Source organism: Geospiza fortis, unplaced genomic scaffold (assembly GCF_000277835.1).
Source record: "Geospiza fortis unplaced genomic scaffold, GeoFor_1.0 scaffold55, whole genome shotgun sequence".
In the NCBI taxonomy this organism is placed as follows: Eukaryota; Metazoa; Chordata; class Aves; order Passeriformes; family Thraupidae; genus Geospiza; species Geospiza fortis.
This window is the reverse complement of record NW_005054308.1, coordinates 11781127-11795991: the sequence shown is the minus strand read 5'-3', so window position 1 is coordinate 11795991 and position 14865 is coordinate 11781127. Positions and strand designations below refer to the sequence as shown.

Genomic DNA, 14865 nt, shown 5'->3' with positions numbered 1-14865 from the left:
CTGCTGAGGGCTCTGCTCCCCCCTTGTTCTGCTCTTACTCTGCTCTCCTCTTCCCACTGCTCTTGCAGCACGTTGAAGCTGCTGCTGTGTTCCTGTCTGGTGTTTTCTCTTCTGCTCAGCCCTCTCTGCTCTGAGACACAGCTCAGCTTCTCCCCAGCTCAGACACTGCTTTTAGGGGGTCTGCACATCCCTTAGGTCTTTGCCTGCCTGTGTTGTCTCATTTTTTCTCCCTAACGCAAGTAATTTTCACTTCTCTCTGCCTTCTGGTTCCATTTTTGTCAAAGTGGGAACTTCATTGACACATTTATTGTGGTTTGACTTTGATCCCTCTGTGTTTGAGTGGGAGGATCCTGCTCCTTGTCTTTTGGTTGCCTCAGTCCCTGTAGGAAAGGACAAACACAATGGCAAAGCCCTTTGGATCGCTGGATGGGCCGTTTCTGGGGATGGGACATATGGACCTGTGCAAAAGCAGAGCTCCCAGGTGTTGGAATGTCTTAATTTGGGATGGAATTTTAGGGTTTGCGTGAGCGTGTTGGAGCTGTGGTTTTTTTTAAATGTGTGACCAAATCTGGTCAGACTTCCTTGAGGAGGGGAAAAGGAATTTTCCATGCAAAAGCCATCCCACATACAAATGCTAAACCCACATCAGGGAACGTGGATGGTCTGGAAAGTTTCCAAGGCGAGGCACCAAAACCTTAAATAAAAGTGTCATTTTTCTAGCTTCATCTGGAGAGTGGCTGGAACCCTGGTGAACAGGATTTTCTGTGAAAATCAGTTTCAAGTGAAGCAGGCAGTATAGAACTCATGTTTTAGGCATTTCAGACTTAGTTGGGAATCACAGAATGGCTGGGGTTGGAAGGGACCTCTGGAGATCATCCAGTCCAACCTCCTGCCCAGGCAGGGTCACCTGGAGCAGGGGACACAGGAGCGTGTCCAGGTGGGTTTGGGATGTGTCCAGAGAGGGACACTCCCTGACCTCCTGGGCAGCTGTTCCAGTGCCTGCCACCCTCAGAAGGAAGTTCTTCCTCGTGTGGAGGTGGATGAACTCAACAGCTGGGCCTTTCCAGGGCTGTGGGGCAGTGCCTGGTTGGTCTGTAGGATCAGGGTTGGTCTGTAGGAGTGCCATGCAGCTCTCTTCAGAGAAGATAAGCCACCATGAGAGCAGCCCCTGAGCCCTGGCCCAGCACTACTGGGTCAGCCCTGAGGATGAGGAGCAGCTCCAAGGTGATTAGGGTGGATTGTTTGTTGTTCTAAGAGGGATTTGGGTTTTTTTCCTTAACAAACCAATCCTTCGTTTGTAGCTGGGCTGGGTGTTTACATCCAGATCCTGAAATGAGGGGTATTTCTCACTCTTCTCCCGAACTGCTGGGGTGAAACCATCACTTGTTACTGTGCATATTTGTTGCTATATGGCCCAATTTGCACAGCTTCTTGCATAACAGCATCCCAGTGGAGCAGCCGGTGGTGGTGCTGGGAAGGGAGCCCTTGTGCAGACTGCAGGGAATGTGGCAGTAATGGAAACAATATGGAGTAAGAGCGTGTTTAAAGAGTCAATTTTAAAGGCTGGGATAATTGTGCAAGAAACTTGGCTTCAGAAACGTGTAAGGGAAGGAATCTTGATGCAGCCAAATAGGCCGTGAAAAATCCATACAGCTTTTCTGGGGTTTTACAGAAGTCCTTGTTTAACTGTTTCTGGTGCTCTCTGTGTGCAGGATTGCCCCACCAAGCTGTTCCTGGCAGGTACCAGCCCTGTGCTCGCCTTTATCCCAATTAAAGGTCTTTCTCTGCTTTCTTTCAGCCCTGGAATGAGGTCAGATGTAAGCTCTTCTCCATCCACAACCTCAGCAACTACGGGACCACCTCCCAAGCTCTGCCTGGTGTGCTCCGACGAGGCCTCGGGGTGCCACTACGGTGTCCTGACGTGTGGCAGCTGCAAAGTCTTCTTCAAAAGGGCAGTGGAAGGTAGGACCTCCTAATCAATATGAGATCCCTACGCACATCATCCATTTTCAAACCCAGCATCCATGGCTTTGCCAGAATCCTACTGAACAACTCGTCCATTAGATCACTGATCTTGTCATGGTAAATCACATTGATAATGGTGCATTATCCAAAGCATGGATTCCATTCACATTGATAAAATGCTCCCATTCACTCTGTGTAAAAGAATTTATTGTTGTTTTGGCTTTTGTCTCTTTCATTTTCTTTCACTGTTGTTTTTGTTTATTTGTCCCAGTTTTATACAGATATTTGTCTGTGTGCAATGGATTTGTAAAGTTTGTGATTTTTCAATTTATGATTAGTTGGTTTATGTAGAAAACTTACGTGGAACTTGGTAAATCTGTTGTGTGTGAGGTTATTGCAGTTATCCTGCAAACATTGTTGGTTGAATTGCATCCATGGCCCTGGGTGTTGCTTGCAGGGACACTGGGTACCAGGGACGTGTGTGGGATTGGATCACTGAGATTTCTGTCCAGTTGTGATTAGAGAAAACCATTCTGGAAAACAGGTGATGAAAAACTAATGTGAATAAGGGCTGCGTGGATTTTGGGTGCATCAGGAGCCATTTGTGAGGGACTAGGTTGTACCTCAAGATCTGACTGTGCTTCAGTATCACGTGCAGAAAAGCTGGAGCATATTCCCAGTGTTTCTGGGAAGATGGTGATTCCTCAGGTCTGAAGAACATCATTCCTAGTTCTGGCCCTCAGGGTTTCCTGTCTTGTGCCTCCCTCGTGCAGCCCTCTCTGAACCAGGCTCTTTCTGCTGACCTTTGTGCAAGCTGGGGTCACTGGAGCAGAGAGAAGGCTCTTTGACGAGGACAGCCGCCATTCAGTCCTCAGCAGCAGCACTTTCCCCCAGTTCTGGCTCACCAGGTGCCATGGGGAGCTCCGTGGAAGGGCAGAGCACCTCAGATGGATTAGCAAAGTCAAGTTCATGTCGTGGTTTCTGCTGGTCACAAAGGGCTGTTGGCTCTGTGGCAGCTGAGGTATAACAAGGCTGTACGAGCTCAAGTGCAAAGCAAATAATCATCTGTACCTTTGATTAAAACATGGTCACCAGAGATCCCTCAGAAGACAGTTTACAAGGCAGCTGGACAGGTGCCATAGCCATGGGTTTGCCTGTTCTCAAGCTTAAATAAATCACAAAAGTATTGAAACAGGAGGGAATCACCTCAGTGATTCCTTTTGGGTTTGACATACCATAAATCAACTGTCTTGATATTAAAAGTACAAGCAGGCTTGTGGCAATAGTTCCTCGAGGTTCACCTCTGCTTCCATTTTGACTGTGCCACAAATTATCCCACTTCTCACAGAATCCCAGAACCATTAAGGTTGGAGAAGACCTCCAGGTTCATCAAGTGGAGCCTTTGATGGATCACCACCGTGTCAGCTGGGCCACAGCACCAAGGACTGAGCACCCTAAACCCTTCCATTCCATGACATGGATGTTTGCAGGACTGCTTCCAGGATCCGTTAGTCCTAGTCCTCACTTTAAGGAACAAATAATTCGGTTTTGTCTTTTATAGGCATTTTTCTTATTAGGAACACATGTAAAAAGAATTTGTTTCTGCAATATCCTTTTTATTAGTGGCTGCCAGGCACCTGTTAGTGCTCAGATCAAGCTGACTCTGCACACTCATTATCCGGCCTTTAGCCAAAGCCCTTTTTTCCACCTTTGCCTCCAGGCCTGTGTACTGTGACAGAAATAGTCACAGAAACTGGAAGTATCAGTGTCTAGAAGTCAGTATAAAGTGCATTTTTTCAGCAAAGAGTAGAACCAGAGGAGAAGAGGAAGGGTGAAGGTGGGACAGCAGCTGTCAGTGTAGGTGCAGTTCTTCAGGCAGACAGGTCTTTCTCCAGGAGCCCAGGCTGGCCAGAGATAGCTTCTTCTATTCTGATTTTGTGGTGTTTCAGAGCCCAGAGCCCTCGTGACTGAGTTTCTGTAGCCCCAGCCCTGCTCAGCTCCCAGCCCTTCACCCAATGTACGAACCTGGATCCTCCCAGCTCCTCACACCTCCCTCCCTGCAGCCTCCCCAGCACCTCCCTCCTGCTCTGCTCCAGATCAGCCTTCTTCGTCAGCACTTTCCAGTCTGTCTTACAGAGTCCTTTGTCTGCAATTCCCAACCTTTTTTAGGCTGCTGTGCTCACATGGGCACAGAGCCATTGGTGCCACAGTGTGTCAGAGCCCTGGTGCCAGCGGGGCTGTGGGCAGCACGGGCATGGGGATGGGATTGGGGATGGGGATGGGATGGGATGGCATTGGCCAGCCTCTGAAAAATGCCCCTGTGTGCCCCAGATGCCCCTGGAAACTCCTGCCTTGGCTCACTCCAGGTTTTTAGCAGAGTATTTGTGGAGTGCCTGGGTTTGAGCAGCAGAGAGAACTGGAGCACGTTCCTTTGGCTGCTGGCACAGCCCTGGGCAGGAGGAGGACATGGAGCACCAGCTTCCCTTCATTCTCCCCCAAAATGGTCATGGGACAAGAGGCTTTGGTATAATGCAGTACAAATAGCGTAGCTTGGTCCTAAGAAAGGCAAGAATAGGTGAGCAGTGAATAGAAGAAACCAAGCATTTGTGGAGAGGAAGCTCTTTGTTAGGAATAGAATGGAGCAGCTCAGGAGCAGCCTCACCTGAGTGCCTGTATTAATGTGTGAAACTGTGCTCTCATCAGACAGGAGGGACAGGGAGCTGTTGTTGTCTCTGCTGCACTGCATTGCTGGCACATGGGCATCAGTTCACGTTCTGTGTGTGTTTCTGTGTGCTAGGATGCTAATGGCAACCAGAATGGTGAGTGGAGGATCTGTTGTCTGCATTAATTAAACACAAAGCTGGCACAAGGGTCAGGAAGGCTCCTCTTCCCTGAGTGGAAGAGGTGGGGCAGTCATTCAGAAAAACATTCCTTGGAATATCAGCTTGAGACGCTTCACAGGAGAAGTTTGGCCAAAGCCATAGGAATGAACTCTGCATGCCCATAATTTTCACAGCTGACTTGTAAGAAATTCCTTCTCCAAGCTGTTTTCCTGTGAGAAAACTCTTGGACTCTGTTGTTAATAATTCAGTGTTTGGAAAATCTGTTTGTTTCTCACAATATTGTACTGTCAGTACTTTGCAATACAGAGTAAAAGCACAGGCTGCAGCTTTCTGCCCTCTGGAAAAACATGCTCCTTGACCCCTGTCTGGGAGAAGGATCTATTCTTTGGTAATACCTTTCCCTAAATAAGTTACATTCAGACATTCATTCACATAACTCATGTAATTAAGAAGAGATACTTCTGTTGCCCTGCTCTAAGCAGCTAAGCAATACAGTTATTTTAATTTATGTACTTCAACTTGTTGTGTTTTCAGGGCCAGTTTTGCTCAGAGTCTGTCAGTCCATAAAAATGTCAGAGAATTTGGTTTGTCCAGGTCAGGCTGTAAGTTGCAGGAAGGTTTCATGACTGTCCAGCTGATGAAGCTGTGTCTGTGCTCTGTAGAAACGTTTACAAGTGTTTTCTCAGAGTGGGTTTGTGCAGATTATTTATGTCTCTTGTCAAACTATTTAGAGAAATGGGAAACCTGCTGTAGAAGGCGGCTTTGGTAAATGCAAGGGGAAATAGTTTTAAAAATAGAAGTTGCCTGGTGTTAACAAATAGGAAATAATGTTTTTACCTAAATGTATTGGCTTTGAGATCTGAACATGAGAAATGGCTTTGGATACGTGAAGTCAGGTGGGCACCGATGTTTTTGCAAGGCAGGCAGTGCAGCCAGGGCAGGTTTGCTGTGCTCCTTACTGTCACTGGGGCAGGGCTGAGCGGGTCTGTGCGTGGGGAGCTGATGTTTGTCTGTCTGTGTTTGTGCCAGGGCAGCACAACTACCTGTGTGCCGGCAGGAACGACTGCATCATCGACAAGATCCGCAGGAAGAACTGCCCCGCGTGCCGCTACCGCAAGTGTCTGCAGGCGGGCATGAACCTGGAAGGTACCCACCCTGCCTGCTGGGCTGCCCAGGGCAGCTGCTGGGGAACTGCTGGGGCTGCTGGGCAGCTACTGGGGCAGCTGGTGGGGAACTGCTGGGGCTGCTGCCGGGGCAACTGGTGGGGCAATTGGTGGGGCAACTGCTGGGGCAACTGCTGGGGAACTGCTGGGGCAACTGCTGGGGAACTGCTGGGGCTGCTGCTGGGGAACTGCTGGGGCAAATGGTGGGGCAGCTGGTGGGGCAACTGCTGGGGTAACTGGTAGAGAAACTGCTGGGTGCAGCTGCTGGGGCCAGTTTCAGTGCATGCTGCATTCTCTGGGCATTGTAACGAGACACATCAGGGCTTGTGCTGAACCTTCTCCTGTCTGTGCTCACTTGCTGGCTCTGTGTGTCCAGCACAAGTGAGGCACGCACACAAGCAGGGGTTGTTCTTCATCCCTCTCGGCACGTACGTCTCGTGGCTTTTTCATGGAATGTGGGACAGCAGAGCTCTAGGAGAACACCTGGAGGGAGGGGTAACACCTGTGGGAGGGTGTGCTGAGTGACCTGACACAGACCATGGAGGACAGGGATGGGAGTGGGGATTACATCTTCCAGCTGAGGAAAATTGAAGTACTTCTGTTCATGCTGTGGACACTTCTTAAATATCTGACAAAATCTCCCTAGAAAGCGGTGGTTAAATTTAACATACCACCACATCATTGTTCTCTGCTGAGTCCTGAATGACTCCTGAGAATCTGAAGGCCACATCAACCAGAGATTTAGGAGCACTTGTAAAATGGCATAAAGCACTTTTATTAGTGTCAGCTTCATTTAATGTTTGCTATTTTTCCCTGAGCAGCAGAGATTAACGCAGCACTTACTAGTGCAGTTATCCTGGTGGTACGTGTGTAATCAAAATTGTCAGATAAAATAAAAATGTCAGAGATGTATTTGTCGGCTCCAAGGATGAACAGAATTTCATTTCAGTCAGTGCTAACATCCTTGGTGAGGTGTAAGTGATAAGTTAAAGAGATCAGTGAAGCACACACTGGTGTCTGTGGTAGGCACATCCCTCCTCTTGGGCTCCCAGCCTCCCTCAGGAGGACACAGCACCACTTCTCCTGGGTGGGGAGAGGGAAGCTTTTATGGCTGAGAAGGAAAAGGAATCTAGGAACTCAGGAGCACAGAATGGAAGAACCCAGAGTAGTGTGAAAGGGTGAAAAACACCCTGAAAACAAGGAGTTTTGGGACAGATCTGAACAGATGGAGAAATGGTCATGCAGAAAAGCAAACTGGGAGGCAGCATAAAGTGCAGAACAGACTAAAATCCAGTTTATCTTGTCTATTTTAGGGTCACAGTTTAGGAATGACTGTTGTTCAAAAGAGAATTAAATTTGCATGTTTTTTAGACAGTAATTTCTTTTCAGAAGGTCCCCAGCTGCATCCCCAGTGCATAAACAGTGGTTGTAGCAAACCAGTGAATGGTCAGAAGAGACCCCAGTGTCCAGCCCATCAGTCCTTGGGCCCCTTGCACTCTCCTGACTTCCTGCTGCACTTTTTCCAGGAGCCTGCCCTGTTTTGGGTTTCTCTCAGTTTCTGGTGCCTACAGTGGATATCACTGTTAGGTATTGGGTAGAAAACGAATTTATGCTTAAATTCATTCATTCATTCATTCATTCTATCATGCAGTATTTGAATTGACCCATTAAAAGTGGCTCTTTCTAGTCACTTGATAATTTTCTATTAGTGTTTTTTATAATAAAATCACTAAGGTTGAAAAGACCTCAGGTCCATCAGTCGTCCTTTTGGCCCTGCATGTCATCCTTTTCTGGAACTTTCATTTTTCTATTGCATGTTTTTTGGGGCGTAGGGGACTGGAAAAACATCAAACTGTCAGGCTGCAGGTACCAGAGATTTACACAGCACAAAGATGATATTTTGTACTCCAGCCTTTATTTCCTTGAGTTCTCATTTCCGCTCCCACCATTAATTGGTGTTCCTTGGCACCCTCTCTCTTTGTGATGTGCTGGAAGAAAAGATTTATTGTTAAGTTTTATGCCTGTAAAAAAACGGTCTCATAATTTTTTTGGCTTTTCATGCTGCATTTTACAGTTAAACTTGGCAATTAATTAGTTTTTCCTGCAGTCTTTGCTTGGAATTTATTTCAGTTTTTTGAGGAATCTTTATTTTTTTCCATTTCTTTGCCCTGCTCTGCCTGCATGGGCTGGTTCTGGCTGCCAGTTGAGGAGGGCAGTGCCTGGTGGCCGTGGGGGTGGTGGCAGGTCCCTCGCCCACCTGGCTCAGGTGCTGGGGCCATCTGCCCCCAGGCAGGGAGGAGGAAGCCTCTGCATTCCGGTGGATGCCAGACTGCAGGAGGCTGGGGCTTGGGGGGGTTTGTTTGTTTTGAACAGAAAATCTTGGACGCTTTTCTCTCCGTGCTGAGTTTATCTGTGGGGGTTATCTCCTGTAAGGTGCCCTAAGGAGTTGGCTTTAAATTAGTGGTCTTTTTATTACTGAAAATTAATTGCAAAGAAATACATTATCTCAACTTTCTTTTTTTTTTTTTTTTTTTGTGAGGTACAGCTATATATCTAAGTCAGAACTGGTAACAGCCTGATAAAAATTCTTGCATAATAATTTGTCTTATCAGATCTGTTTATTTTGATTATAATTTTATCAGGCTTTCTGGGCTGGAAATACTCCATCCAGGTGTCTGCAGGAAGCTGAAGGCATGTGCTTCTAAATTTAAGTCAAAGCAGTTCATTTGCTCTTCAGAACACGGATGATGGGGCAAAAAAAAAAAAGCCAGAATATGAAAGGATTTTGAAGCAGCCATTTCAAAATTGAGACGAGAATAACAAGAAGCTTTTTGCTCCAAGGAAACAACTCTTGCTATTCCCTCATGGCAGGCTTGGCACATGTGGCCAGTCTACAGAACTTTGGGACAATGCAGTTTGTACAAGGTCTGCAGAGGATTCCTTGTCTTTGGCAGTTGGTTTCTGAAGGCTCAGCTGCAGCCAGAGGGAGGAGCGGGTCCAGGAGGGGGATCTGGGGGCTGCCACTGCAGCCTTGGTGCACTTTGGGTGCTCAGGGATTCTGAACGGCTCAGGAGGGACTTGGAACGCACGACCACGTTATGTGATGCTTTTGTGGGCTACGGATTTCTCTCAGGAGTTGCAGAGCAGAAATGAGTTGATGAACTGAGGCACCCAGGGAAGGAGCTGGGCTGGTCTGGGCTCTGTTGAACAGCGAGCTCCTTCCGTGTGGCCACCTGCATCCAGGAGAGCCAGAGCCAAGCAGGAGACTCCATTAGGGACAAGATGCTAATAAAATTGTTGCTCCAACTTTTTGTAGTTTACAGTTAACATCTCTGTGTGATGTTTTATTTATTTGGCGAATGAGTTTTATGGTTTAATTACGCAGCAGTGATTTATTTGCAAGAGAGCTGGCAAGAGAAAAAGCTCCTCCTGCCCAGCATTTTAGAAAAGAAACATTTTCCCTGGCTTGAGACATCCAGTAACTTCTTACCCATTAAATATTTTTTTTTCCTTTCTTTTGCCTAGTTTCTATGTTTGCTATTTAAAGGAACTTTTAAAGCGTGCAGTCCTGCAGATATTTCCAGTGGTGGGATTGAGCCTTTTATTTCAGGGTCAGCCTTGTGAGGTACCTGCAGACATAACTGGACATTTTGAAGGACTGGCATAAATGTGACTTTTATTAAAATGTAAGGTATTATTTTCACTGGGAGTTTGCTGGGAATGAGTGTGAAATTCCTGACTTTGCAAAGCGATGCCGTGCGGGTTCCGCTGCCCTGCTGCCAGCTTCAGGGGGAGGAGGGCAGCCTTTCCTCTGCTGTGTTTATCTCTGCGTGGCCATTTCCAGCCCTCACCTGTGGCTTCCCCACCCTTTGCAGCCCGCAAGACCAAGAAGAAGATCAAGGGGCTGCAGCAGGGCGGCGCGGCGGGCGCGCGCGAGGCTCCGGAGGCGGCCGGCAGCAAGAGCATCGTGCCCGCCTCGCTGCCCCAGCTGACACCCACCCTGGTGTCCCTGCTCGAGGTCATCGAGCCCGAGGTGCTCTACTCAGGCTACGACAGCTCCCTGCCCGACTCCAGCTGGAGGATCCTCTCCACGCTCAACATGCTGGGCGGCCGCCAGGTGGTCGCTGCGGTCAAGTGGGCAAAGGCGATCCCAGGTGAGGCACAGGCACAGGGAGTGCTGCCTGCTCAACCTCAATCTGCCTTCCTGGCTTCCTGTTCAACCTAAATCTGCCTTTCTGCCTTCAAAGCTGTGCACATGAACTGTTGGTAGTATCGGGGCTTCTTCATGGCTCAGGTACTTCTGGAGCAGAGAAGCAGAAAAAATTGGAGATGTAAACATTTGTTTGCCACAAACTAGGTTAATTTATTCCAACACTTTGACCATTGAATGTTGAAATTCTTATTTAAATGGGTATTTGTTGTAAAAGTATTACAGAGAACAATTTGTATTAGTTCTGTCTCCACCTCAGATTCACAGAATGCCAGAATGGTTTGGGTTGGAAGGACCTTAAAGCCCACCCAGTGCCCCCCCTGCCATGGCAGGGATGCCTTCTCCTGTCCCAGGCTGCTCCAAGCCCTGTCCAGCCTGGCCTTGGACACTTCCAGGCATCCAGGGGCAGCCACAGCTGCTCTGGGCACTAAACAATTATTTCTTGAATATTTTTAGCAATGAGGTTCTCTTGACTCTGCAGCCCAGCATCACTGTGCTGGCTCATTGGGTCTGCGTTCATGGGTGGATCTTCCCCAACTCCCTCTCACTGTCCAGCTCCAGGGTGGAAGTCAAGGTGTTATTTTCCCTCCAGCTGTGCTCAGACTGACTCGTACCTGGGCAGACAGGGAGGTTTGCTGCTGTTCTGGCTCCCACCTAAAGATGCAGTGACACACAGCAGTGATGTCAGATCTCAGCCTTGGATGTGACATGTGGCATCTGTCTTGGAGAGGCCAGGGCCATGGGGAGCTGCAGGTGTTTGTTCCTACAGAAAAAAGCCCAGTGTTTATCTCCCTCTCACCCCTGTCAGTGCTCTTCACTACCTGTTCTCAAAATCCCTGGCAAAAACACCTCCATGACGCATAGGTTGCCCAAAAATAACATCACAGAACAGGTCTGCCAAAAAAAAAAGAAAAAAGCCTGATAATGAGATTTATGAGTCATAACTGTGTCTCTTTGAGCAGGGGAAATAAATTAACAGTGGGAAGGAAAGGCTGGAAAACTCAAATCCATCCATGTCCAGCAGAGATGTGACTGGAGAGTTGTGTGGGCTCTGGTGGACAGGCTGGGGCAGGTTGGGCTCAGTGATCTTGGGGGACTTTTCCACCCTCGGTGATTCTGGCATTCTGTGTCAGGGCTGTTTGCACTGGGCACTTGTGCTGCATTAGCTCAGTCTGCTCCAGGAGAGGCTCACGTGCACACACTTCCTTCTGGGACAGGTTTTTGGGAGACCATCTGGTATTCCCAGATCCAGATTTAGATTCCGTTTTATAAAACACTTCTCTGTTCATCATCTCTGCTGAGCAGAGATGTTTGTAATTTGCCAAACCCTTCAGGTTAGAGCTTATGCTCTCAATGAAAATGCCAATCTTCTCTTTAATAGCTACATTAATGGCAACTATTCTTATCATTTTTATCTCTTTTCTTTTGTTTGCTGAGGTGGTTCCTCATGGGTGTTTAATTTGTATATCCTGCTCCTGTTGTAGCCCATCAGCCATGCTGACAGCACGCCAGCATTCCTTGCCAAACCCTTTAGCTGGGATTTCAAAATAACCTTTTCCTGGGGAGGGTTTGAGCACACATTTCAAGGTTTGACCCAGAAAGACTGGAATCACTTTGAAACCCTTCCTTTGTAATGTGGAGGCAGCAGCTGGTCATTGCTGGTGGCTCCAAAGGCAGGGGCTGTGTTTAGACCCACCAAGTTAGTTACACGTTCATCCACTGGCTCTGTCTGTTGGCACAGCTTCAGGAAGCAGCTCTTCAGATGTTATGAGCTCTTTAGATGTCAGATGCTTAATAAAAATAGATAAAATCAACTTGCATTCAGGCTCTAATAATGGCTCCGTATGGCACGATGGTTTTTTGGTAAGTGTAGGCTGGATCTGATATGAGCTGGTGCTGCAGATCCAAAGCTGGTGGCATTTTCAGACTCTTTGAGGAGCCATTTGCCAGGTTTTACTCATTTCCTCTCTGTTCAGTTGGCTCTGTTCATGCTACATGTGAGATTAGAAGCAATTCATGCTGGTAACTAGTGCAGTACTTATTTTGTAGGTTCAATGTGCAGTTGTTGTTGGATAAGAACAACATTTGGTATTAAATCATTTATTGTCTAGCAGGCTGCTCTTGTGAAAAGGAGCTAACCCTGTTATTTTTGGAAGGCAGCCCAGTGAATTACAGTGTATGTGAACTGTAATTGTTGCCTTTGTGATGTATCTGACTGACCATCAGCTCCAGATAACCACACACACATCTACTGTGATTTTTTTAATATTACATCTCTTTTACTCCCTGTAGTACCTGTGCACTGATAACACAGCAGTTGTGCTGCTCATAACCCTGCTCCTTTTCCAAGCCATGCAACTTTTTTGTCCTTTGTTGCTTTTTTGCAGCTGACACCCTGATCCCCCCCCTCCATTTGTATTTCTCCAGGTTTCCGAAATTTGCACCTGGATGACCAAATGACCCTTCTGCAGTACTCCTGGATGTTCCTGATGGCTTTTGCTTTAGGCTGGAGGTCCTACAAGCAGTCCAATGGCAACCTGCTGTGCTTTGCTCCAGACCTGATCATTAACGAGTGAGTGGCAGCTGCCAGAGCTGGGCTGTGCCTGGGGGTGGGTGGGGGCTGCTCAGTGCTCACACACACCCCCAGCACCTCTCCTTTCCCCCTGGTTTTCTCCAGCAGCTTGCTTAGCATTTCCCACTAAGTCAAACAGAAGGTAATCGAGATATTAAGTGTATTTATATCCAGAAGTTTTTGTGGGAGGTGTTTGTGCTTTAACATTCCATATTGTGACTGTTCCTGCACCATTAACTAGAATCATTCATTTTATCAGAGCCAACACAGTCACAGCTAAAAATATGCCTGGGATGGAGAGAAAAGTTTGGCAAATTGCATAATGTTCTGTCTGTTTAGTGTATCAAAGTGGCAATATGGCCCTCGGGGTTTGCCAGAGTGAAACATTTCTGTCTGATCTGATGGAATTAGGGCTGAAAAGACAAGGTTAAAGATGGAACAACCTGCCTGATCCATATTTCCTTGTTGAACTTTGTTGTCGATTTTCAAGCAGAGTTGAATTTGGTGGAATGTTTGAACCTATATTTTCTTGCACCACACATCGTTTTCCTTGTACTTTTCCAGGCTTGTGTTGTGCAGTAATTCTGTGCTGCAGAAGAGGGGAAGAGGGAATTTGAGATTGTTGAGGTGGTTGGATCTTATTCATGTGTCTCTTTTCTGGTTTTGATATGGAGGCAATACTTTTAGCCTGCTTTGGCACAGTTTAATATTTTTGGTCCTATTTCACTTCAAAATCCGATCTCCCAAATATTTTCTGTGTTTTAAAACAATATAATAATTGTTACATTTTCTGTAGAATCAGCGATTTATAGTTCATGTTTATTTATTCCCTTGCTTTTTTTTATTGTAAATATTTATCCAGGCTTTTATAAACTGTACTCATTGCCTCATAATAATATTTTTTTTAAAAAAAAAAGCTGAGGAGGAGATGGCAGGTGAGGGCCTATCTGTGTCCTTGTGTTTATTAAAGTGCTAAGAATGTGTCTCTGGAGTAGAATAGTCTCTATATGGTGGAATTGAAATAATTGATGTTGTCACTAAGTGCAATAACATCTAATTTGCTGTAAGTCAGAGGTCTCCTGCTGTTTTATCAGTGGGTCAAAACCACAGAGCTTCACTGTTAGGTGTTGGAACTCTTGAAAACCCCCAGAAACGAAAGGGTACTGCTGTTCCAGCAAACAGTAATTCCCAAATTCCGTCCAGCTACACTTTGGTGAATCGTAGATCAGAGTGACGTTTGTTTGCAATAAAACACTGAGCTGCCTGAGAGCACTGCAGCTCCTTCCAGTGAGCTACAGGTTCTCCATAAAACTCTCTGGTCGTAACTTTTTATGTCCCATCCCTCAATAAAACAGAGCCACCTCGGGCTAGAACCTGACAAACACCAAGGGAGACGTGAGAGCCCTGCAGGGAGACCTTGTGGGCGGGCAGACAGAAATAAATCCCTTGGCTTTGGGTTTGTGCCCACGTGGGGAGGTGAGCTGAGGGCTGGGCAGTGGTGCTGCACTGGGCAGGGGACACTGCCGTGGCTGCAGAGAGGGGCAGCTGCTCCTGCTTAATTCCCTCGGGCTTTTACAGGGGATTTAGAAACCATTTATTCTGTTCCTGAGCTTTCAGGACTTACCCTCGTGTTTGGTAGAGTTCAGTGTCTTCAGCTTCTCAAAGGGAAGCTTCCCATCTGTCCAAGACTTGGTGGTTCAGTTGGACATAACTGCACTTATTGATTGATTTCTTTATGGGATTAATTAGACTTTCTTTAGCCTCATGTATCTGCTCAAGCATCTGAGCAGCACCAGCCCTTCGTGCATTTATCCTTGTGCCAGCCCTGTCCAGTGTGTTCCTGTGTATTTACTGCTGCTTACATGGAGCAGCAACATCCAGTAGCTCAGAGTCTGTGGTAGGAAAGAGGATTAAATTCTCTTTTTATGTTTTAAACTGGCATATTAGTCATTTGCTCAGTCTTCTCCTAAAAATTTAGTATATATTGAATATTCTGCTTTTACGTCTGTACTCCTATAATTTATTTATTTTTTATGGAGGTATGTCTATACTAGCTGGCAATTTTATATATGTTATACGTGTTTTTATACACATACACATGAAACTTGATTC

General features: G+C 46.7%; 1 protein-coding gene across 2 annotated transcripts in view; it reads left to right on the top strand.

The window, feature by feature from the left end:
* The window catches only part of NR3C1 (nuclear receptor subfamily 3 group C member 1), a 59971-nt gene that overhangs the window by 33724 nt on the left and 11382 nt on the right, over positions 1 to 14865 (top strand). For both annotated transcript variants that reach the window (XM_005418827.3, XM_031055170.1), the window contains 4 exons: positions 1799 to 1962; positions 5838 to 5954; positions 9847 to 10125; positions 12609 to 12753. In XM_005418827.3, the coding sequence (XP_005418884.1) occupies positions 1799 to 1962; positions 5838 to 5954; positions 9847 to 10125; positions 12609 to 12753 (705 nt within the window). The remainder of the gene's footprint in view (positions 1 to 1798; positions 1963 to 5837; positions 5955 to 9846; positions 10126 to 12608; positions 12754 to 14865) is intronic.